The sequence below is a fragment of the Nannobrachium achirus genome (assembly GCF_963921795.1).
Source record: "Nannobrachium achirus genome assembly, chromosome: 5".
NCBI classification, from domain to species: domain Eukaryota; kingdom Metazoa; phylum Chordata; class Actinopteri; order Myctophiformes; family Myctophidae; genus Nannobrachium; species Nannobrachium achirus.
Window position 1 is genome coordinate 21,123,430 of NC_137814.1, and position 24,135 is coordinate 21,147,564.

At 41.8% G+C, this 24,135-nt stretch overlaps 1 protein-coding gene across 1 annotated transcript; it reads right to left on the reverse strand.

Annotated features, from left to right (window-relative positions):
• Nucleotides 1-4,133: 4,133 nt before the first annotated feature.
• Nucleotides 4,134-22,806, reverse strand: slc7a8b (solute carrier family 7 member 8b; the record flags this gene model as incomplete). Its single annotated transcript, XM_080725627.1, has 11 exons — nt 4,134-4,291; nt 4,535-4,712; nt 5,543-5,692; nt 6,417-6,513; nt 9,892-9,995; nt 11,481-11,604; nt 12,461-12,614; nt 18,113-18,238; nt 19,755-19,906; nt 21,209-21,413; nt 22,686-22,806. The coding sequence occupies 11 exons, from the start codon at nt 22,804-22,806 to the stop codon at nt 4,134-4,136; spliced, it is 1,569 nt and encodes a 522-aa protein (XP_080581753.1).
• Between the last annotated feature and the right edge of the window lie 1,329 nt (nt 22,807-24,135).

Sequence of the window (24,135 nt, forward strand, 5' to 3'; positions counted from 1 at the left end):
CCACATCTTTGCCAAATGCCATGAACGTGTAACTTTGCATGTATGATTTAGAGGCCGAAGAATAATTTGCATAAAACCGCAATATTGATTGAATTATTAAAAAATTATATTTCACTTTAAAAAAAATCTGGTTGATCAATCTGACCGTATTGGTCCAAAGTTCATGTGAAAAAAGTTTTGTGCACTTGACAAGAAAATCCCAGGAGGAGATAGATTTTTACTGTTTTTCATATAATTCCGAATTGTGGGAGACCTAAAGGTCAGAGGTCAAAAGTTAGAGGGTAAAAGTTGTTCGGCATGAGGAGACGCATAAGTGTATACAGGTTTCATGGCTGTATGTATAACACAGCATGAGCTATACCTGTTCAAAGTTCGCACTTTCGAAGGCTTCCTACAGCGCCACCATTTGGCCGATTGCTATAAAAAATAATAGCGCACTTCGCCACTGTAAACTGAACACATTGATGTTTTTATTTTCATTTTCTCACTAAGTATGTAGGAGTAGAAAGGAACCGAAGTTCCCGTCTACTGTCTGACTGACTGACTGACTGATAGATAAATAACTAGAAAAATATTGTTCCTTCGAAACAATTGTGGGCTCGCTTCAAGCCAGAAAACAATGGCTATAAAAGTACAAAATGTCAAGATCGCAGGCAGTGCTCTCTTTGACGTTACTGACGTCAACGATTGGTCCATTTTGTTCCAAAAATGTGTTGTGCAAAAGTTGACCCGCTGGTGGCGCTATAACAGGCCAATGTAAGAAGGGTGGTATCTGTTCCTTGACCTATTGGGAATGTGCTTGCAAGATTTCACGCACAATGCAGGCTGTGTTCATGATTTGAGGTGTTTTTGGCTTTGGCCACTTTATCGCTGCTTGCAGCTATATTCATTATTATAATTTTTTTGTGTGTGTGCACTTCATAGGCATATTAGATAAAGGTCCTTAGATTGTGTGTAGAATGTTTCATGCAAATTGCAAAAAAAAAATCCTAACGGGTTTAAGCGTTTCACAAACTGCTCAAAATGATATAGCGCCCCCCTTTGTTCAATTGGGGTAAGATTGGTTTTAGTGATATTTGGACTAACACTCTACATCTTTGCCAAATGCCATGAACATGTTACTTTGCATGTATGATTTAGAGGCAGAAGAATAATTTGCATAAAACTGCAATATTCATTGAATTTATTTAAAAAAGCATGTTTCAATTTTAAAGAAATCCGATCTGACAGATCTTTAGATATCGGTCCAAAGTTCACGTAAAAAAAGTTTTGTGCACGTGGAGCGAAAATTCCAGAATAAAAGCGGGTTTACGCGTTTTACAAACTGCTCAATATGGCGGAAAATCGAAGGGCGGAGCTTACTTAACAACGACACAGATGTCTTCCGCTCGAGTCAAAGCACGCGTGTAACAAGTTGCATGTCTTCAAACAAAACGAGTCATGACTTATGCCCGTTTGAAGTTTGAATTTTCAAACGCTTCGTATAGCGCCCCCCTTTGGCCGATTGGAATAAAATTGGTTTCAGTGATACTTTGACTAACCCTCCACATCTTTGCCAAATGCCATGAACGTGTAACTTTGCATGTATGATTTAGAGGCCGAAGAATAATTTGCATAAAACCGCAATATTGATTGAATTATTAAAAAATTATATTTCACTTTAAAAAAAATCTGGTTGATCAATCTGACCGTATTGGTCCAAAGTTCATGTGAAAAAAGTTTTGTGCACTTGATGCGAAAATCCCAGGAGGAGATAGATTTTTACTGTTTTTCATATAATTCCGAATTGTGGGAGACCTAAAGGTCAGAGGTCAAAAGTTAGAGGGTAAAAGTTGTTCGGCATGAGGAGACGCATACGTGTATACAGGTTTCATGGCTGTAACTAAAACACAGCATGAGCTATACCTGTTCAAAGTTCGCACTTTCGAAGGCTTCCTACAGCGCCACCATTTGGCTGATTGCTATAAAAAATAATAGCGCACTTCGCCACTGTAAACTGAACACATTGATGTTTTTATTTTCATTTTCTCACTAAGTATGTAGGAGTAGAAAGGAACCGAAGTTCCCGTCTACTGTCTGACTGACTGATAGATAAATAATGACAATATCTAAAGTGTGCTCGCCTTATAGGCGAGCCCACAATGACAATATCTAAAGTGTGCTCGCCTTATAGGCGAGCCCACAATAACTTTATTGTGTTGCATTCTGAAAATGAAAAGGGCACTTTAACATCTTCACTGTAGATTAATATACCAAGATCATATGCACATGTACTGTACATACGCTGACAGGGGTTGACACTAAGGTCTCAGAGGCACTTGCCCATCGGGCAAGTACAGGTCATGTTCTACTTGCCCGAAGGTAATGCCCACTTGCCCGAAAAGTAAATCGTCCTTTATAAAATGATAGGTACGATTTTAATTACCGCTCAATTTAACACTTATTTCTTTACTTTCTGGGCCTGTGCGATAAAATGTCATACCTCAATACCTCCAAATCCAAATACTTTAGCTATGATTGAATATGTCTATGGGTTCACACTTGTTATTTTTTATTTTTAAATGTAGCAACAGTAAAAACAGCACATTATAGGTAAACAGTGCTCTTATTTTACATTCCACAGACCAGAAGACACAGCGCACTGGCCACGTTCAGGTGTTTAGACAGATATCTCATGTTTATAGACATTTGTGTCCCCTCTCAAATGAGCACTTGCCCTGTCGGGCAACCTGAAAGCCAACTTCACCTGCCCTGACGTTTTATTTACCTGCCAGGGGCAGGTGGGCAAGCCTTAGTGTCAATGCCTGGCTGATGTTCTTTTTTTGCCACTTTAAAATCTTTTTATAGTTTATCATTATCTATGCTGCTGCATTTGATGAAGGAAGGAAAGTACGTTTTCTCTTGTGTACCTGTGTACACACGATGTAACAAAGCACAACCTTCACTGTATTTACTTGATGTATGGATTAGACTGACCGGAAGGATGCTATACACATTCTCAGCAACCAAATCACTAATCAAAGCTGTCACAGAAGCATTTCAGAAGTACTGTAGGACACACTACTGGCACTGTGTTAGTGTTGTGTAATGATGGTTGTGCAATAGCGGTAGTAAATCATTTATGCAAGCATCCTTCACAAGGTGAAGAGAAGGTCTCAGTTCAATGTGAGAGATGAAAATGCTTGTACCAAAGACCACCCTTACCATGACAGTGATGACACTTGATGCCAGACGTTTTCCATATATATTTCAAAAGCATTTTGGTATCATTTCTAATGACGTGTTGACTTAAATTACAGGTGATGAATTCAAAGAGGCTAAAATTAAAAAACCATTTGTGAATAACACACATGACAGTGTAGTGATGAAACAGAACACACAATAAAGAATTTACATGTGCAAACAATAGACCAGGGGTCTTCTACGTTTTCAGGCCAAGGACCCCTTAGCACAATCATCAGTGTATTTTGGATTCATGTCAATTTGTGTTTTCAGATATTTAACCACGTGAACCGTCAATACTTAATAAACTTGACCTTTCACTCTGTACTTGGTGTGCTCTTTTTTCCCTCTACACCAAACCTCTATGCCAAAATAGCTCACAACGCCTCGCAGCGCGAGGTGTTGTGAGCTTGTAGATCTGCTATTTTTGGCTAAAGTTCTCAGAATATGGACACTACTGTAGGGTTCAAGTGGTTAATATAAAAAAAATAGAAAAAAGCTTCTATCACACAAAGATTTGGAGGACCCCCTGTAGTAACTCTGAGGACCCCATAGGGGTCCCGGACCCCCTGTTGAAGACCCCTGCAATAGACAAAAAGAACGCAATATTATATCGACATTACATTTGAAATTCTATTTTGAACCATGGGGAAATAAATGGCCACGTGGTCGTTTCCCGTTTGTTCACAACAAGCGGTATTGCATCGTACACTTCTGATACTATAGGCAGCATTACTCTGAGGCAGTGGTGTTTAGGATTAAGACAGTCAAATACTTTCAGTGAGACTTTTTACAATTTGCATTCAGTGAGCATGTCACTCTCCCTCTTTTCTGGAAGTCTTCTCTTGGTTTTGAACCCTCATATGCAGCGTGGGCGAGTGTCTCTTGTTTGTTATCATGTACATGTTCAATCAGCTGTTTTTGGACTTTGAATCATCATCATCATCATCATCATCATCATCATCATCATCCTTTCCCTCACTTCCTGTGGGCCCAGGGGGCATCCGAGTCTCCTCCATGGCTGGGTAGACCACCAGACAGAACTTTTGGCACAGATGGGTAATCTTACCTGCATGGATTAGGAAGAGAAGAGAATGGTTGAATTATTAGCATTATTATTTGTTTGAAAGCGCAATCCTGCCTTGGGTGGGGAGGTGCCTTGTGCCTAAAAACATTTGTCATACTCGGGGTGTGACATGAGAGCCGCTGTGTGAATATGGTCAACACTGCATGTATCATCTCTGCTTTCCTACTGTCCAGTGACTACAAAATACAATGGGGACAACGGACAGCAAAATTGACTTTTCCTTACCAACGGCAGCATCAAAGCACTGTGGTTTGTTTTCCCAATAGACTCCCAGGAAATAGACAGGGACGCCTGTCATCATGATGGCCAGACCGACTCCACACACGATGGGCTCCGAGTATAGCGAGAAGACCAGCAGGAAGGCCCAGAATAGCAGGTATATCACAGGCCATATCAGGCTCACCTGAGGGCAGAGGCAGACAACCAATTGTATGATACAATAGAGTATACAACAACACACATTTCATTTTCTGTGGCCTAAAAACACTCTCCTAACCGTTTCCCACATGGTATGGCAGAATGTATTACCTGCTTATTTTAAGTCGCTCTGGATTAAAAACATCTGCTAAATGCCTAAATTGTAACACGTAGTACAGTAGTGCAATCATCATCACCCTGGTAACCCATTTAGACCTGGAACACCTATACGTTGTTACTTATACCTTTCAACATTCATCCAGGAACACCTCTTTGTGTAGTTGTTGCTGTATACTGTAGTATGTACAGTACATTAAAACAAATATTTGAATAACATCTTTAAGTTTTTCAGAAGACTTATTAAGGCTCATGCATACTCCAGGTGAAGTGATAGCTCTTCACTTTTTTAGGTGATAAGCTATCTCCTTTTTAGGTGATGTCGGAAAGTAAAAGCAGAGATGTGTATTTACCGTCGCACTCACCTATCCCAACGACCACCTAAGCCCTTAGCACATACCGTAGCACTCACCTACCCCGAACAACCATACATGAAAGCTAGCTTTTTTTTATTTTATTTCTTTTTTAGTTCATATAAAGCTTTTTGTATTGATTAGGTGCTCGGTCTACCTACGTTATTTTTCTGTGATTGTTATTTCTATGCATTTGATGTATTAATATTGATGTATTACCTTGCTTATTGTAAGTCGCTCTTGATTAAGAGCATCTGCTAAATGCCTAAATTGTAAATTGTAAGTCAAAATGGTCTCTGCAAAATTCCCAACCAATGATCTGGTCCGAAGGAGGCCTGATCTTTACCTTGATAGGACGAGGAATATCAGGCTCTTTGATGCGCAGCACAATTTGCCCAGCGACAGTGACCCCGTAGAAGAGGTAGTTGATGAAGCCCACATAGTTGATGAGTGTGTAGATGTCGCTGGTACACAGCATCAGGAGTGTAGAGATAACCTGAGTAGAAAGAGAGGAAAGCTTTTAACCCATTTAGGCCCAGAATTATTGAATGCTTTAACCAGTGAAAAATAGCAGATATACAAGCGGTGCCGCGCTGCGAGTTTGTAGATCTGCTATTTTTGAAAAAGTCGTGAAAATGTGTGCAAATCTTTGAATATATGTATTTTCAAAGCGAACGTTTGTAACTCAAATTTTGCTTCTGGGTGGTCCCAGGAACTAAATATTTTGAGATGGGGGTCCGTGGCCAAATACATTTCATTTTGGGGGTCCTTCACATGAAAAAGGTTTGAGAACCACTGACATAGCAGTCTCTCAAGCACAGACTAACTGAGCTCCATTTAAGTGAAAAGGGCCTTTTCTTTGACGATGGCTGGCCAGATTGCTGACATAGAAACATAGGTTTTTCAAAAAACCTTAGAAAGATTCAAAAGACACTTATAGAATTGGGTCAAAATTCTAATTTTCAAGATTTAAAAAAAATAGCATATCTACAAGCTCGCAGCGCGGCACTCGGTGCCGCGCTGTGAGCTTGTATATCTGCTATTTTTCAATAGTTAAAGCATAAAATAATGATACACAAAATGTGTGTGTGTGTGTGTGTGTGTGTGTGTGTGGGGGGGGGGGGGGGCAGGGATTCTTCCTACAAGGAGATAAAAATTAGAGGGCATTTTGAGGACACCATGCAGTACTGTATCTGAGTGTGTACATCAAAAGGACTCACAGTGAACAGCAGGGCTGGGATGGGGGTGCAGCGTTTGACATGAATCATAGCCAGCAGGCGTGGAAGATGGCCCTCCCTTGCACCGGCAAAGAACAGCCTGAGAGAGAGAAAGAAAATGCATGAGAAAGGGAGCCAAATACACAGAAAAAAACAGATAAAAGTGTAAAAAAAAAAAGAAATCAGTTAAAAACATTTTCTGTTCTGGGGTGACATCATATTTTGGCTTAGCAGATATTGTGGACATTTGCTGAACAGAAGGTCTTGGGTTTGATTTCAGAATCCTCCAACTGTCCCTAATTCGAGGAAGAGATGTTTTGGCGTGCACTGTGCCACTGACCACATGGTCGTTGTGAGTCGCAATAACCCGAGTTTGAAAAGAGACTCCTGTCATGTTCTTTTCTCATCTCTCTACCCCTTTTCTGTCTAAAGCCCTTTGCACACAGGACAGTTGCGTTTTTTCCGTTTGCTGCATGAATAAAACGCATTAGATTTGGTGTGCAAGGCTGTGCAGAATCGGCGCTGCGGATCCCAAAAGGAGTCATAAAAGGACTGATGAGTTTTTTACCGCATGCGACAAGACGCACGAATCGAACTGGGTTCGATCGAGAAAAAAACGCACGGCGGCAGCCACTCGTCGCACGGCTAATTCGGTTCCGGTGTGCATGAGGTCGTAGAGAATCATTGTTTTCTTTTTAAAAAGTGAAATTGTCCGTTTAAACGCGCCTGTGTGCAAAGGGCTTTACTCTATTGTCCTAGATCAGGGGTCTTCAAAGTTTTCAGGAGAGATGAAGCAGGGACACTAGATATTGTATAAATGTGTGATGGAGATTTTCATCGATGTCATCAGTCTATGTTGGATTCATGTTAATGTGTATTTTCAGACATTTAACCACTTAAATCGTTGATATTTTGTAAACTTGACCTTTCACTATGTACTTGGTCTGATCTTTTTTACCTCTACACCAAACATGTTTGCAGAAAATAGCCGATCTACAAGCTATTGAGGCGTTGAGAGCTTGTAAATCTGCTATTTTTGGCTAAAGTTCTCCTCGGAATAGGGATGCGAGGGTTAAAGTTGTTCATTTAAAATAATTATCCTATCACACAAGGATTTGGCGGCCCCCCTGTACTAACCCTAAGGACCCCCTGTTGAAGACCCCTGTCCTAGATCATAAAAGGCCACGTCATATCTTTTACCACTTTCACCCTGGCGTCCCTATTTTGAGCATGTCAGTATGTGGACAAATGTAAACAAATGTCCAACAAATTGTAGCAAAAATAGACCATCTACAAGCTTGCAATGCATTGAGGTTGTAGCTACAGTATATTAGCCATTCGTCTCACAACAATTTAACAAAGTATATCAGGTATATTATTATCATTAACAATATTTGTTACACTTTGTCGCTCAGGTATGAATTAGGCTTCACTGTTAACACAGTACAGGGACATGCTGGGCCCCTGATTCAGCCTGGGAAAAAGAGTTGGAGAGGCCCTCATTGCGTGCTATGGAGAGAGATCTCTCTCTATAGTGCTGCTGCACTGGTAGCAAGGTAGAAACCTTGTATGTCCAAAACCGTTTGTTTTGTATTTATCATTTAAAAAATGATTTAAACTAGTGAAAACAGCCGATCTACAAGCACACAACGTCTCGCGGTGCAAGGCGTTGTGTGCTTGTAGATCTGCTGTTTTCACTACTTTTGTGCAACGGCCTTATATGATGAAGCAGGGCTTTGCTTTGCGGAAAAATGTATACATTTGCCCGACAGTGACGATTTACTTTACCCCAAAATGGAACGAAGGCCAACATTTTATTTATTTATTTTTCCTAATGGCCGGCCTGCACCGGCTGGGAATGAACTGTCTGTTCGGGAGTTGCCGCTTTTCCCAATGGCCAGCACGTCCCTGACACAGTATGTTCCTGCAAGGTGTGGAAACATTGCAGGGAGGGCCGGTTCACATTACATGCTGTGCTGTGTGAGACACAAGACAAGTGGCTCAGTGGAGGGTGGCAGGCAGTGTGAATTTATAACATAGGAAAGAAATGGATGCACTGCATGTGGGTGAAATGTGAGTGAGTAATGAGAGGCCTGCCATCTATATCCAGTGGGATCATCTTCCCAGAATAAAACATAGTTCCACACAATGTATAGATAGGCCTAGTAAAGCAGTCGTATTCTTGGTCCGTGTGCAATACTCTGGCTGGCACACCGTTTCCTGGGACCCATTTGTGGGTCGCCGACCAATTGTTACGGGTCATGAGTGGATAGCCTCTTATTTTTTATTTCCTACATTTTGTTATTAATTATTTCAAAAGATTCCCATTCCCAAGAATTCACATTTTTATCATAATTTGAAAATACATTACATTTTTTTTCCTTTTGTTTACCAAAATAATTCAATTTAAAAGAATCCATTAATTAGAGTTGGAAGAATATTTGTAAGAAGTAGTGAAAATAGCAGATCTACAAGCTTGTAGATCATCTATTTTCTCTGTTTTCTTTTCTTTGGGTACCTACCAGGGAGACCACTGCTATAGTAGATACACATGGAGAGGAAAAATAAAATAACTATGCTACGTACCATGTTAGGTTCAGTGATCATACAAACCACATTTTGTATCGATATGGAACCAAGCTGAATAACAAGTTCAGATTTTTTTGTCTTATAACCACTATTGAATAAACTACCTGCTCGCCTAAGATCAACTGTGTGTGTGTGTGTGTGTGTGTGTGTGTGTGTGTGTGTGTGTGTGTGTGTGTGTGTGTGTGTGTGTGTGAGTGTGTGTGTGTGTGTGTGTGAGTGAGTGATAAACAAGTAAAGTAAAGCATAAAAAATGACAGGAGATGACGGTAGTTTCCTTTAGAGAATCACCAACCACTGTCATCTTCATCTGCCAAGTCAAGATTGGGTCTGAATTTTCTTCCATTCCATTTTTTGTCTTGTTTGTCTCTCTGGAGGTAAAACTTTCATAGTTTCATCACACAATATGACAGGTAGACTGAATTCAACACAGTCAGGATACCAAATATGACAATTTGTCACTTTACCACATAGTACAGTGTGACAAGTAATTCTCAATCCTAAAATGGCCAAAGTCATGCAGTGTGCAAGCAATGGAGGAAATTGAGACACTCAGGATCCACAATCAGAAGGGGAAAAGAGATAAGTCAGAGTGTCGGTGGCTGAGGAGGTAAAGCGGCCACTTGGGAAATCGGAAGGTTCCCAGTTCCATCCGCTGCTCCCCTGGGTTAGAGTCGGTTAAAGTGTACTTAAGCAAAACACTTGACACCTATTGTAACTGCTCCCATTGAGCAGGTTGCTGCCTTGCATAGTTTCCCCTCATATCTGTGTGTGAATGTGTGAATGTAATGCCATTGTAACATAGAATAAGATGAATGGCAGGGGAGGCTTAGAATCAGAACGCAGGACGAGTCAGTTTACTAGGCTAGGGGAGGCTGCCTCACAAACTGACCGTGAGGAGGTGAAGAGGGAGCCATTGACCCCTCCGAAGGTAGACAGCGCCACAGAGATGGGCATGATCCATGACATCACTCCTAGCAACTTCTCTCCAAAGGTCTGAGAGAAGAGAGTCAAGGAGATTGAGAAAACAAAAGGTAAATGTTTCAAAAATACTGACCATAATGGTGGCCATTTTTCTTGTAGATGCAAAAAAAAGGAAAAAAAATCTTGCCTTCAGGCAGAAACCTTGTTTTTTTTCATAAAACAATGCCCTACTTTATACTTCATCATATGACTATGACAGTATCGCAAAACAACAATAACACAGGTAGCACATCTACAAGCTCACAACAATAGAAATTAATATAATGTTTATGATATGCCCAAAATAGGAAAAGTCTGTCTGGCTTTTATAAACAATTAACAATGAAAATTAACAAGAGCTTGTGACTAAATAATTGCGACCGTACCATGAGAAACGTCACAGCTTGTCCGCGTGTAGACGTGTACACATTTTTACGGTCTATGGGTTTTCCACTCTACCAACATGCTCTGATGTCACTGTGATGTCGGGCACATCTTGTCCACGTATCCGTGTAACTCTGAAGGTCACGCCGGACACTGTGGTTCCCTTGACACATCACTGTGACATCACAGGTGATATCACAGGTGACATCACCTATGTAAAAGTCCATATATGGGTATTCCCCAGAATCCCTTTTATGCCCATATATGAAGATCCTTGATGTCATCGATATATGTCACTGGCCAGATGGCCAAGACATGGCCCATATCTGTGTGGCTGGTTCAGATAGGGATCTCCATGTATGGGCATAACAGATATTGTATGTTGTAAATAAGGCTGGGACTTTAACTGATTAATTGCGATTAATTAATTACAGAAAATTAACGCGATTAAAAAAATTAACACATTTTAATCGCACTTAGTTTTTGCACCACAGAACCTTCAGTTTCGGGCATACCGATCATAGCGATGCACCAACCAAGAAGAGACAACAAACGCAAAGGGAGAAGTAGCCGATCAGAGCGCTTTGCTTGGCCCAGTGGATGCAAAATTTTGATTTAAAAAACTCACTTGTTGATTCACTCCTACAACAAAATATGTTTTACTTGAAAAAAATGCTTCTCAGGTCAAATATCGATGTGCGATTAAAATGCGATTAATTGCGATTAATTAATCACAGAGCCTGTAATTAATTAGATTAAAATGTTTAATCGCATCCCAGCAATAGTTGTAATGTCATGGGAACCACTCTAACAGAATCCCTTTTATGCCCATATATGGAGATCCCTGATGTCATCAATATTAAGCCCATATCTAACAGGACTTCATATGGCAATGCCCATATATGGAGGTAGACAGCCCATATCTGTGTGGCTGTTTCAGACAGGGATCTCCATATATGGGTAACTGGTCCGATATACATCACTGGCCAGATGGCCAAGAATTGGCGCGACCTTTTGGAAATACTATGTTTCTACCCGACAGCGACGACATGCAAGTCACACCACGAATGATAAAGCGGGCAGGCCATATAATAAAACGACTGCCGCCTAACCCGCCTTGGCTTGTGTTCTCACCACTGCAACAGCATTGGAGGCCAGAAGCTCCTGGGGACTCATGGCGGTGACATATGCCACGTTGGCAGAGACGTAGACAAACGTGACCAGAGGGATGGAGATGAAGATGGCACGAGGTAGGTTCCTGTAGGAGGGGAGGATGGTTGCCATTGACAACATGCTGTAACTGTCAACTGTTGGACTTCATCGTTGTCTTTTTGTTTGTGCGAGTAACTGATTTTGAAGTCAACGTCATGTTGCATCACACATCCTGAAAATCAATATAATTGTTTTCTTTTTTTAACGATCAGTGTTAAATAATACTATATGTGCTGCTCTCCCAGTCTCTCAGATGTTCAGGTTGGGATACCAATTTTATCCAATCAGGAGAGAGAACTCAAACAGGATACAGGATAAACAAGTGAAATTTGAAGTGGTAAAAAAAAGAGAGAGAGAGAGAGAAAGAAAAAGAGCAAGCAAACAAAATTGGTACACTAGAAGTTTAACCTGATATGTCCTTTGTAGGGTTCCCTCTCTTGATTTGGATAAAATTGGTATCCCGATCTGGTGTAAATTCGTTTTACTAAAGAGTTGGAGATAGCAGAGACACCTTTTACTGAGCAAATACTCTACACAGCAATGATTACTATGGGAACAAACAGATCTCTCTCTCTCTCTCTCTCTAAGTGAATAATACCTGTTACTGCAGAGCTTGAATATGATGCATTAAGTGAACAATATAGATTTTGTTCAACCCCTGGGGTGAAGGTTTGCTTTTAAGCCTCAGCTCAGGCCTCATTTATAAAAATAAAATAAATCTTTGCTTTCTTTTAAATCAGAGGATAAAAAGAACCATAACAACATTCATAACGTGGATATGGATAATATTGTTTCGAAACTGTCAAAGAAGACCACTATCGAGATCAGTTCATCACAATTTTGTCATGACTGAGCACCTTACACTCAACACAAAGACAGTATGTGATGGTTTGTCAACTCACCTGTATGGGTCAACCAGCTCCTCTGTGACATAATTGAGGAAGTTCCATCCTCCGTAGGCGAAGGAACCTTGCAGGAAGGACAGAGCGATCAGCCCAACATCGTAGTCCTGGAAGGTTTCAAAGGCATGCGCTGGCTCCAGCCAATAATAATGACCTGGGAAAGAAAATCAAACATAAGAAATAATCAACTACTTACAGTATATAGGATTCAAGTAGAGCATGTTGTTTCCCCAAAGGGTTACATTTTCTATAAAAGAAAAGAAAGCCACAAACTATTACTGGCATACGATAGCTTTTATAGGAGACAGAATCGACTAGCATTAGCGGGCTGGGTTTCAGAGTGGAAGGGCCCTACTGGCAAAAGTCCAAGCATGACTTGTCTCTGAGGTAACTACTGTATGAGTTCCTTTCACTTCACTTATGGATATTCACTTACACAGCCATGACCAGCAGAGGGCAATAACAGTCATCACGTTTGTGCTATAGTATCAAGCATCTATCAAGCATCAAGCATCTATCAATCAATCAAGCATCTATATCGGAGCACTTGGAGGCAATCCTAAACCAGAATGTTTAGCTACATATTCCCACAAACACCTCTCACAAACATAGCCACCACGTCGAACAAACGTGAAAATTTAAAAATGTCCACATTTTAAACATGCCACTCTTTGAACCGCATTTATTTCTATTTAACAAAATGTGCCTCACGCAGAGCAGCCACTCCTGACGGAATGAGCCAACGTTGACCGGCGACGCGATCTGCGTCACAAAAGGGCGTGAACACAACGCACTCCAACTCAGTAACTGCCTGCAAGCTGCAGCTGCAAGCAACAGAGATGGGGGGAGGATGGGCCGATGGGGGGGTGGAGAGTAGAGAGAGTAGATAGACAGAGCGGAGCTGTTCTGCTTCACACCAAACACTACACAGGGACACACACTGCCATTGGAATATGATAGGAATAGCGTGTTTTAAACCTTCTACTTTACCCTTTCTGCAATGACAACCTTAAAAACGCAGCTTACAGCAGAAAAATGACTTATTTAAGCCACGCGTGTGTGTCAGTTCTCCATGTTCTCAACAAAACATTGCTTCCCTCCATAAAGAGTAGATTATGCATGCGATGTTTGACCAGACACGCGTGTGTGTTTGTGTAGTCCGTTAACAAGCATGGTATGTTGGTAGCGATACTTTTGTACTTTTACTTGATACCTAACGTTGGGAAGTGTTACCGAATAGAGAGAGAGAAAGAGAGCGCGAGAGAGAGAATCGTATTTCAGAGAGAGAGAGTTCAACTTCTGACGTAATTCTGGAGAGCAGATCTGCAAGCTCACAACGCCTCGCGCAAGACGCACATCGAGATGTTATCTGCGTGAAGATCAGCTGATGTGTGTTTGTCTCCCGTTCTGTCCAAGCACGAGAGTGAAAGTTTTTTTTCTCTCTCTCTTTTTTTTCCAAGCCGCTGCCTGCTGTGAGTGCCGTGCTGTCAACATAAAACGAGCTGTATATCCTCTGTGTTGCTCAAGCTCCCCTATAAATCACATGTTTGTGCAAGAAAGAAAAGATTGTAAATCTGTTGATCCAAATGAAGACTGAGACTCAGAGACTGTACAGCAGGAGCTCTGCAATGAAGCGCAAAGTAGGCTACGCTGTAAAACAATAGGGTGAAGTCAGGTAAATTGGGACACTTTTTGGAAGCGCAAAGTATAGGGTGAAGCAGGGCCGTGCAGCCCATAGAGGCAAAATAGGCAGCCACCTGGGGCCCCCTCACAGCCTGGGGGCCTCATGAGATTATTATTTTATTTTTAAACCAACATGGCCATCAGGGGGCCCCAGTTGAGCTGTTGAAGTGAGGGTGAGGGTTAACATTAGCTCATTAGAATCTGAAAAGAAGTCAGGTAATTTGGTCCGCTTTTTGGTAATTGGCCTAGGAAACTAACAAAAAGCAATGTGTGATACTGAATTTGTTTTTATGATTAATAAGGACTGTTGTCAACATGTTTAAGTTAAATTTATGTAATAAAATAAATTCGTTTTGATCCTACAGCTTTTGAAACAGCTGTCACACATTTTCTTGATTAGCAGTTTTCAGGTAATTTGGGCTACCATATCAGCTGAAATGACGGGCACTGTTACGATGTTAATATTATGGGCTCATTGGGCTGTATGCAGACAAATACATTTACTGCACCCATCATTTAGCTTGTCAGAGTGGTCGTTGGAGCGCCTCAGTGCTGCTGCAGAAGTCACGTGCAACTTCTTCCAGAGAGATTGATTGATTGATTGATTGATTGCATAGGAAATAAATGAGTCAACTGTAACTCCATCAGGTGCTTTTGTTTTACATGCTGCTAGGAATACACCATGGAACAGTGGTTCTGTTCATATCAGGAACCCTCACATTTTTTCTAACACATTTTTGGACACTGTTCCTACACATTTTGCCCAGTAGCTAGATAGATACATACATAGATAGACAGACACATAGATACATAGATATAGAACTCTGGCGGTGTGCTTCACTTCAAAATCTACATTAGTGGCATTTACCTGTCGCTCTTGCGCATTAACATCATACCTTATTTTAACACACCAAGCCAACACAGAGCAAGCTTTCCTGTACCTGAGGGGTTTGAATAGTAATAAAGTAAATGTCATGTTTTCAAAATGCATAACTTAGAGGGGAGATTCATAATAATTACGGTCAGCCTCATGGTGGTGCTATAACAGCCCACTTCACATTTTGCCCTATAACTCTTTAACCATAGGTCGGAAAATCAAAATGTATTTTCCCCAGGATTCCTTGGGTCATGACACATGTCCCCACATAGGCCACACCCATTTGCATCAGGACAGATTTTCCGCCATTTTAAATTTTCTTCAAAACACACTTTTTGCTCCTTTTCGACATATTTCCTCCAAATCTCACCAAAATCGGTACACATGTTCTCTGGACCCATGCAATAAACATATTCAAGCGACAATTTTCATAGTCCATATTGTTCACCTGTAATATGCTTCCAAAGTTAGTGGGAGGGGCCTATTTATCAGAAAAGGCCAAAAATCACAAACAAAACATCCAGTCAAGACTAAATTCGAATTACATGTCAAGGGTTGTATGCTCAACGAATTCCCAGAAGCAGGGCGTGCCACAAATGCACAAAATGCAACCGTTTCATGCCAAAACATGATTTTTGGGGGAGCAATCCTCCCAAAATGAAAGTTTGCTTATTTTGCTGACGCAAACATATTTCTCACATAAGCATATACTATACACTGTATATGCTTATGTTTCTCCATTAGCATATATGCTTATGTTTCTCTGGCAGTGTGAAAGGACTGACAGATACAGATCTCCATATATGCCCATATCAGTTGGAACACTGCTGCAATTTAGCTGTGAGCGCCCGCAAAGCGGGCGCGATCTCTAGACGTGAGCGGCCCGAAGGGCCGCGAACTTCTAGTTGCATATAATGGAACTTGAAGCATACCCCACATTTTAGAATGATGCAGTTTAACAAACACACACAAACAACGATTGTATTTACTATATGTTCTATTACAGCTGTGCTTCTAACTGCATAGGCACAAACATACAGTGAAGGCAACTCAACTCAAAAAACAATACAATATCAGCATGGATTAATTAACGCACTCTGGGGATAAGGAATACATTTCCAGCTACTACCCAATAATAATGAGTGGGTGGCATTTCATGTATGGGTGAGCAAGGCCCTGGTAAGCTAGGTTACGTGTGTGCGTGTGTGTGCGTGTGTGTGTGTGTGTGTGTGTGTGCGCGCAGTACAGTGGCTGGGGATTATGAGTAGGAGGAGGGAACTCTAATCGGCCTTCCACACCGAGATCACAGAAATCCTGTGGCAGGCACGGGGGGTGACCATATTTCAGCTGCAGTGGAGGCACTACGTTAGTACGATTTATGGGTTTCCCCCCCATCTGGAATTCCATCTTGTGATTGCAGGGGAGCTCAACTTTAAAATGACTGGAATTACTGAGAATATTTACCGCAAGGGTGACAAACACCCTCTGACCCCCAGTGGAGGATGTGTAGCCATTGGCAAGCATGTGGCCAATTTGGTGACTACCAGTTTCCTGTTGTATTTTACTGCACTCAGGGCCATCAGGTTTCATCCATACTGTAACCACTCAAGCCCCAGGGGTGGACTGGACAACCACCTCTGTTTGATTCCTACTGTATAGTGCAGGGGTTTTCAAAGTGGGTGACGGGGCACCCTGGGGTGCCATGACGGCAGTCCAGGGGTGCCGCGAGATAATTTGATAATATTTGGAATTTATTTGGACACTTAAAATATTTAGTATCATTTTAAACTTGAAGTACAAAGTTATTTTCAGTCAGTTCTAACCAAAATGGCTATTATCTCAACGTTTTCCTCGCAACACAATCACTAAAATATCGTCACTGTCGGGCAGAAACCTTGTATTTCCAAGTTGCAGGACCGTCGCACAAAAACTAGTGAAAACAGCCGATCTACAAGCACACAACGCCTCGCGATGCGAGGCTTTCCACTGAGCGAGGCGAGGCTTGCCCCGAGACAAAAAAGTTTGGGAACTCCTGGTATAGTGGATCAGATTTGCAATTTGGGTGTTAAAGATATTATTTAATTAATCAAGCTGTCTTATTGACATGTTTGCTGAGATAATTATATGATCACAGATCAGATATATTTTTTTGTTTAGAACGGCCCAAAATCCAAATCTGATCCACTCAGACAGGATTAAAAGTTTTTAACTCTTGGGCCGCAATCACATATATATGCGTGAGACATCTTCTCCGTATTGTTTGAGAATGAGGGGAGAAGGGGGAGGTCCAATGCATTCTCTATCTAAGTCACGTGGTTTCATGTCGTTGCCGTGTCTCTTGCTCAAATCTCTTGGTCTTTTGGCCAAGAGATTTGCAAGAGACAAAAAACCACGTGACCTCCATTGACAATGAATTGGATCTTCTCCTCCTCCCCTCATTCTCAAACGATACGGACACGATAGCTGTCGCAAAGGTTTGGACGGCGCCTTGGACCCAGGTTATCTGGTCGGGCTAGAAGTGATCAACTGAGTTGATCCAAAACAACCATTAATGTTTGATGTGCATAACTCTGCAATTTCTGCCTATAACAACATGCGCAAAATAAGGACACCATGTTGAAAAGTGGTTAAAAAAGTCCAGCTCCTGCTGTTGTCTCCAGTGCTCTCCACTCCTAACTCACTCTTCCTACTTGGCTTGGCCTGAAATGAAATTCATGTATGCTGCTAAAATGCCAAAATTGTAAATTTAGTTCACACTTTATGATTAAGGGTGGCGAAATGTTTTTTAGAAACATCCACATAGCCTAAATAGGCTTGTCACAATACATTTAGCAATGGTAGCAATCTCAGACACTGTACAAAGGAGAGAGCATTTTAAAAGTACTTTATTCAAAACAGTCTCTGTAGTCGCATTAAGTACAACGTTAATATAAAAGCAATACATGAGACATTTTTACCTTAGAGAGGGCGAGAGACAGCTTGTGTTGTGTAGGAGAGAAAGACACATTCCATATAAAGACACAAGATATGGAAATAGAATCCCAAAAGAGACAACAGACCAGACACAACAACAAGTCATCTAACCTACTCACCTTTGCATATCTGGACAATTCCCATGACTATGATGAGGCCGAGGGCAAGCAGTTTGCCGGCAGTGAAGACATCTTGAACCCGCGTGGCCCAGCGCACACTGTAGCAGTTTACCCATGTCAACAACACTGTGAGGACACAAAATGCATTACCGGCACGTCTACATTATTTTGTCAAGTTAACCCATTTCGAACGGGTACACACTATTGTGCATCATTATTTTAAGCTTTAACTATTGAAAAATAGCAGATATACAAGCTCACAGCGCGGCACTCGGTGCCGCGCTGCGAGCTTGTAGATCTGCTATTTTTGAAAAATCGTGAAAATTCGAATTTCGACCCGATTCTATAAGTGTCTTTTGAATCCTTCTAAGGTTTTTTGAAAATCCCTATGTTTCTATGTCAGCAATCTGGCTAGCCATCGTCAAAGAAAAGGTCCTTTTCACTTAAATGGAGCTCAGTTAGTCTGTTCTTGAGAGACTACCAAGTCAGTGGTTCTCAAACTTTTTCATGTGAAGGACCCCCAAAATTATATTTATTTGGCCACGGACCCCCAACTCAAAATATTTAGTTCCAGGGAACCCCCAGAAGCAAAATTTTGTTTCCCGTTCTCTAACTAGATGACCCAATTGACGTTACGCAACTTAGGGTGCTGACGTCACGGTTGAAGGGGAAAACCCATAGAAAGCCCATAGAGTTAACACAGAAATCACAAATTTAATGCAATTTCCGAATAGAAAAGTATAAAATACGGCTAGCATGATCAAAACACAAGATAGTAAAAGGCACAAAGCATTATAATTTACTTTACCGTTCGAAATTATGATTTGTTGGCTTTAAGTCCAGCAATTTCTGTGTTATTTTACCCTTCAAAGCTGACGTCAGCACCAGGAAGTTGCTGAGAGATTTGCTGAGTGCGTATGCATGGGCGGGCCGTGAATAGGGTCTATACTTGGATCACAGAAAAAACCAACCAGTACTATACTTCCAACTTTAACTGGAACCCCATAGAAAATCTCTGGTGGGATTTGAAGAAAGCGGTTGTAATATGCAAACCCAAGAATATTAGTGAACTGGAAATCCATTGCACATGAGGAATGGGCTAAGATTCCTCAGGAATGCTGCCAGAAGCAGATCATAACAGCAAAAAGGTGTTCTACTAAGTACTGCAGATGCTTGTCATGAAAGGGCAGAATCATTTTGAGACTACAGTAGCCATTCAAAGTGGCATTTTGCGTTGAGAAATCACTTGTAATATTAGCTGTGTTGAGCGATTTGAATTGTTTTTGTTGGATTTGTTTGCAAAGAGCTGACAGTTTGTGAATTTTGCCAATAAACCTAATTTTCACTGAATAATTTCAACTTTTCAATTGCAACTGTATCCCCAAATTTCCAACGTCCCATTGTGCATTGCGCAGAAGGTGTGCGGCAGCTTCCGGCACGGCAGCCAAGAGTGATCTACAAGCTCACAACGGTTGCATCTGCGACGCGAGCTTTTATATCTGCTGTTCTCCGGAAGTGTCCCACAGATAATGCTACAGTAAATTCTCGCGGAAACAGGTGGCTACGAAAAGCAATTTTTTTTTACAAAAAGTATTACCCTATTGATTATCTTTAAATGGAGCACATTTGCTGGGGCACTTACGTAGACAGACGGCGGCCAAAAGGCGAAGTGCATTTTCTGGAGGGATGCAGGATGGGAAGAGGGGCACCAGTGCATAGTTGGCAAAGGTGAGCGCAATCACCGCCTGGTTGGTGGGGTAAATCACCAGAACAGCAATCCACAGACGCAGGAACCTGGGGGACATGGCAGACAGGGGGGTAATGGGACATGGCAATATACTTATGACACACACGCAGCGTGTGAGCAGAATATGAGCCCTCATAGCAAAATGGAGTGGGAGAACAGAGGGACTAATGAGCAAATTAGCATACAGACTGCATTGTAATTCTTCATTACTCTATAATGTGCACTGGTGCATTGTTGTGAAGCAGCTGAGTGAAAACACAATTAACAGAACTGGGTCAATGGAAAATAAAAAGGGATGCAAAAATATACAATAAGGGTGCCTGTATAAATATACCAGGGTTCCCACACATCTTTACCAATTAATTTCCAAAACTTTTCCAAAACCTTTCCAGAATATTTAACCAGATTTCCAGGACTATATAACAATAATTCAGCTCAATAACAAGTCGCTTACTCCTATGCGCAATGCCCAAAGACAGGTAGTGTATGCCAGTGGTTCTCAACCTTTTCAGGCCGTGACCCCCGAAATAATCATATTTGAAGAGAGCTGAGGAATTTTGTATAACACGGTTTTATTGTGAAAATAGCCGTTGCGAGGCGTTGTGAGCATGTAGATCTGCTATTTTCACAATTTCTGCCTCTAATATTTGTCAATTTGGCCAATGTTTAATTTGTCATTTAAGTATTAACAAAATCAATAACGAAAGTCAATGCATAGCTATTTTTTCCAGGACCTTCCAGGACCCTTGATCAATTCCAAAACTTTTCCAGTACTGGAAAAATATCTTTTCTAATTTCAAAATATTTCCAAGAATTTCATGACCATGGGAACCCTGATATACACAGACTGGACATTACTGTAGTGTCAATGGTTATGACTTTCTGTTGGTTCAACTGCTGTACCAGAAATCCTGAATGTCCACAAGCGAGTTATGAGCTTGTAGATTGGATGACTGGTATGTTTTCAAAGACATGCAGCGTTACTCTGTATGCGTTACCATTTTTGATTGCTTGATTGAATATTTTATTAGACAAAGATTAAGAACAGTAAGTATAGTCAATACAAAAAAAATGTTGTACAGTACAAGTACAGTTAAACACCCTGCCTAAAAGGAACACCCCAAATAAGCTCTTTACGGTCTTGTTTACGTTGGAGGTCCTTGGTATTCAATTCATGGACCATAGCCACCCTTTTCTTTTATGTGCATGACATTCTTTTATGTCATGCACAGGGGCTGAGAAAACATAAACGACCGTTCACCCCAGTGTGGGAGCAAAATGTCTGCCGTGTGAATATGGTCAATGCTGTTGACACGCTTTCATTGATACTGGTCGTTTTTTCCTCTCACCCAGCAAGTCCTCCAAAGATGTCCTTGACATAAGAGTAGTCCCCACCAGACTTTGGGATGGTCACACCCAGCTCTGCATAGCAGAGAGCTCCGATGGCTGTGATCACTCCCGTTGAGGCCCACACAATGAGGGCCAGGCCCACTGAGCTGGCATTCTCTAGGACTCCCTTAGGACTCACAAAGATCCCTGAGCCAATGATGTTGCCTGTGGGAGAGGGCAGAACAACACAGAGACAGAAAGGTTGTAAAGGAAAACAGATAAGAGCTGAGGTTGTACATACCTGCATTAGCCAACTGTTCATTTAACTCTGAGAGTGCAAAGCAGATGGAGGACTTCAGCGGAAAGCCATCATTTCCTGTCGCTAGAGGCCTGGCTTCCTGTCCAGGGACCAATTGCACGTTCAAACTAAAAAAATAACTCCCTGCTACTACCGTTTGGGCAGTTGTTGCTCTTCTCGATTCCAACACTGGAAAAATCATTTGTCTCTCTACCCAGACAGTCAGAAACGGTGTCAGTAATACACCAAAACATTTCAGATTTGTGGGATAAAAAGGCGCTTATGTGTGGTATGACAAGACTTTCATACCACAGTAGGTTGAGAGGGTTAATGTCGGCCACTGCAGGTCATTTGTGGACAGGATCAGAGCAAGCTGGTGACAGTCACATTTTTCTGTTGGATTACCATCGATACTGCAACATTCCAGCTCAGTGGCCTTGTGGTTAGAATGTCCGCCCTGAGACTGGAAGGTCGGGGTTCGATCCCCGGTCGGGTCATACCAAAGACTCTGAAAAATGGGACCCAGTGCCTCCCTGCTTGGCACTCAGCATCAAGGGTTGGATCTGGGGCACGTCCCTGCGACCAGAGGCGCCAAGTTTTGTCCACACCGCGGGGGGCTGAAGCCATATCGAGCGCTGGAATAGGCTATAGGACCGCTCCGCGGGGTGCTGCATCCCCGCAGCACCCACAGATTTGCCGCCTATGCCTGCGACATACTAGCGTCATGTCCAGGGGGTGATGGGAATCAAAACTGATGTCAACATGTGCAAATACAGGTAGAGGAGGATGACTTATTAGAATTGACATCCCCACCAACCATTCACCTGGCCAAAATTGACAATCAGTGTCCAGGACAGTGGGTAGAAAGGGATACTGGTCGAATGTTGATATAACAGGTCTGCTTTCTCATAGTGCAGCTTTAGTTCTTAGACAGCCATCTGTGCTGCTGACGGTAATGGAAATTGCAATCGTGACACTGGAAAGGAAACATTAGTGAGATTACTTTTTTATCGACTTCCCTGCGTGCGTGTGCGTGTGTGTGTGTGCGTGTCTATACATCAAATCCCTTGGTGCATAAATGGCACAATAGATGTGCAAACTTGCACAATGCATGCATCGAGGATGGCCCGCCATCATACTGAAAAGGAGCACACACAAATGGGTGTACATACTAAAAGGGAACAAATAGGTGGACTTACCAACTATAATTCCACAGGCGCTAACCAGGCCAATTTCCTTTTTCAGAGCGACCCCAGAGCCTCCATCACCAGACTCCTGTGAGCTGCCACTGGTGCTCCGCTTCCTCGGACTCTTGCTCATCCTGTGCAGTCGTCCCTCGAGCTCGAGGATGTGTCCTGCTTTGTTTCTCACCAGTGCAGGTGGCACGTTGCCTGGACACCAAACAACTACTTTTCAACAGGGCAGGTGGTGTTATTAATCTACTATATCAAGTTAAAGCCTGCTGTGTCTGTCAGTCCGTGAAGGGCGTGCGTGCGGATTATGCCTCAATATTGACATAACAGCATCATTGCTATTAACCTGATCTACTCAGGCAGATCATTCAAGCATCATCATCAAGTCCAGGTCCCTCGTGGAAAAGTCCCAGTTTACCTTTGTCTCCTTACAATGACCAGAAGAGCTCTTCCCAATAATCTCATGCTCCTGCTCTTGGGAGCTACATTTTAAAAAGTCTATGAAGGAAGGGCTAGACCGAGCCTTGCCTTAAAAAAGTATTCAGAAGCCAATGAAGGGAGACTGAAATTTGTGTAGGCCTACTGTGCTTTTGCTTTTAATAAAAGGCCCATTTAATTCTTTCTAATCTAATGGGGCACATGCATGTCTAGATAGGCAAAGACAGTATGCTTATCAAGCAGCTTCCCACAATTGTTATTTCTCCTTGGTGTAGCAGCCTACAAATTAAGTAGCAAAACAAACATTTAACAATTTGCTGTGTTGTAGTGCCAATGGTTCCCTCTGATGCACTAGCTACATCATGATGCTATAATTAGAAGCAACCAGCTCCCAGCATTAATAATTCAGAGTGCGACGCGATATGGGCTGCAAGCCCAGCCCGTAGGCATTTCAAATGGTCAAATTGCACAACTTTAAATAACATGACAAAGCTAGAAAACACGCATAGCCTTCTTTTTAACAGTCACTTTGTTTGTTTTAAAGGGGCGTCCCCGGCATAATCATCACTCTACCTGTATAGTCAAATTCACCACACAGGCAGATTGTATGTTTGCCATTGAGAGATTAATATTCCCCTCGCACTCTGTCAGTAGTATATTATAACAATTTCAATTAAAGCAATTTAAAAACACTCACCTCTCCACTTGCAGCAACTAGAGCACAATAAGTGTAACTTGATATATCTCTAGTATTAAGTGATGGACTTCATGTTGGGAAGGGAAGGGATGATGATGAAGATGATGATGATGGACATAATAATAACGCTCTCATGCCAACCGTGCTGCGATGAGAACGATAACAAAAAGTCGGCAGACTGACAGCCGCGTTCGGAAATAGGAACGCTTGTTATATTCAACCAATCAGAGGAGCCGAAAATGTCAACATATCTCAAGCCCCTCCCCCCACCCAGGGAGTCCAGCAGCCCTGGTGGAAAAAGTATTCATTCACATTGTTTAC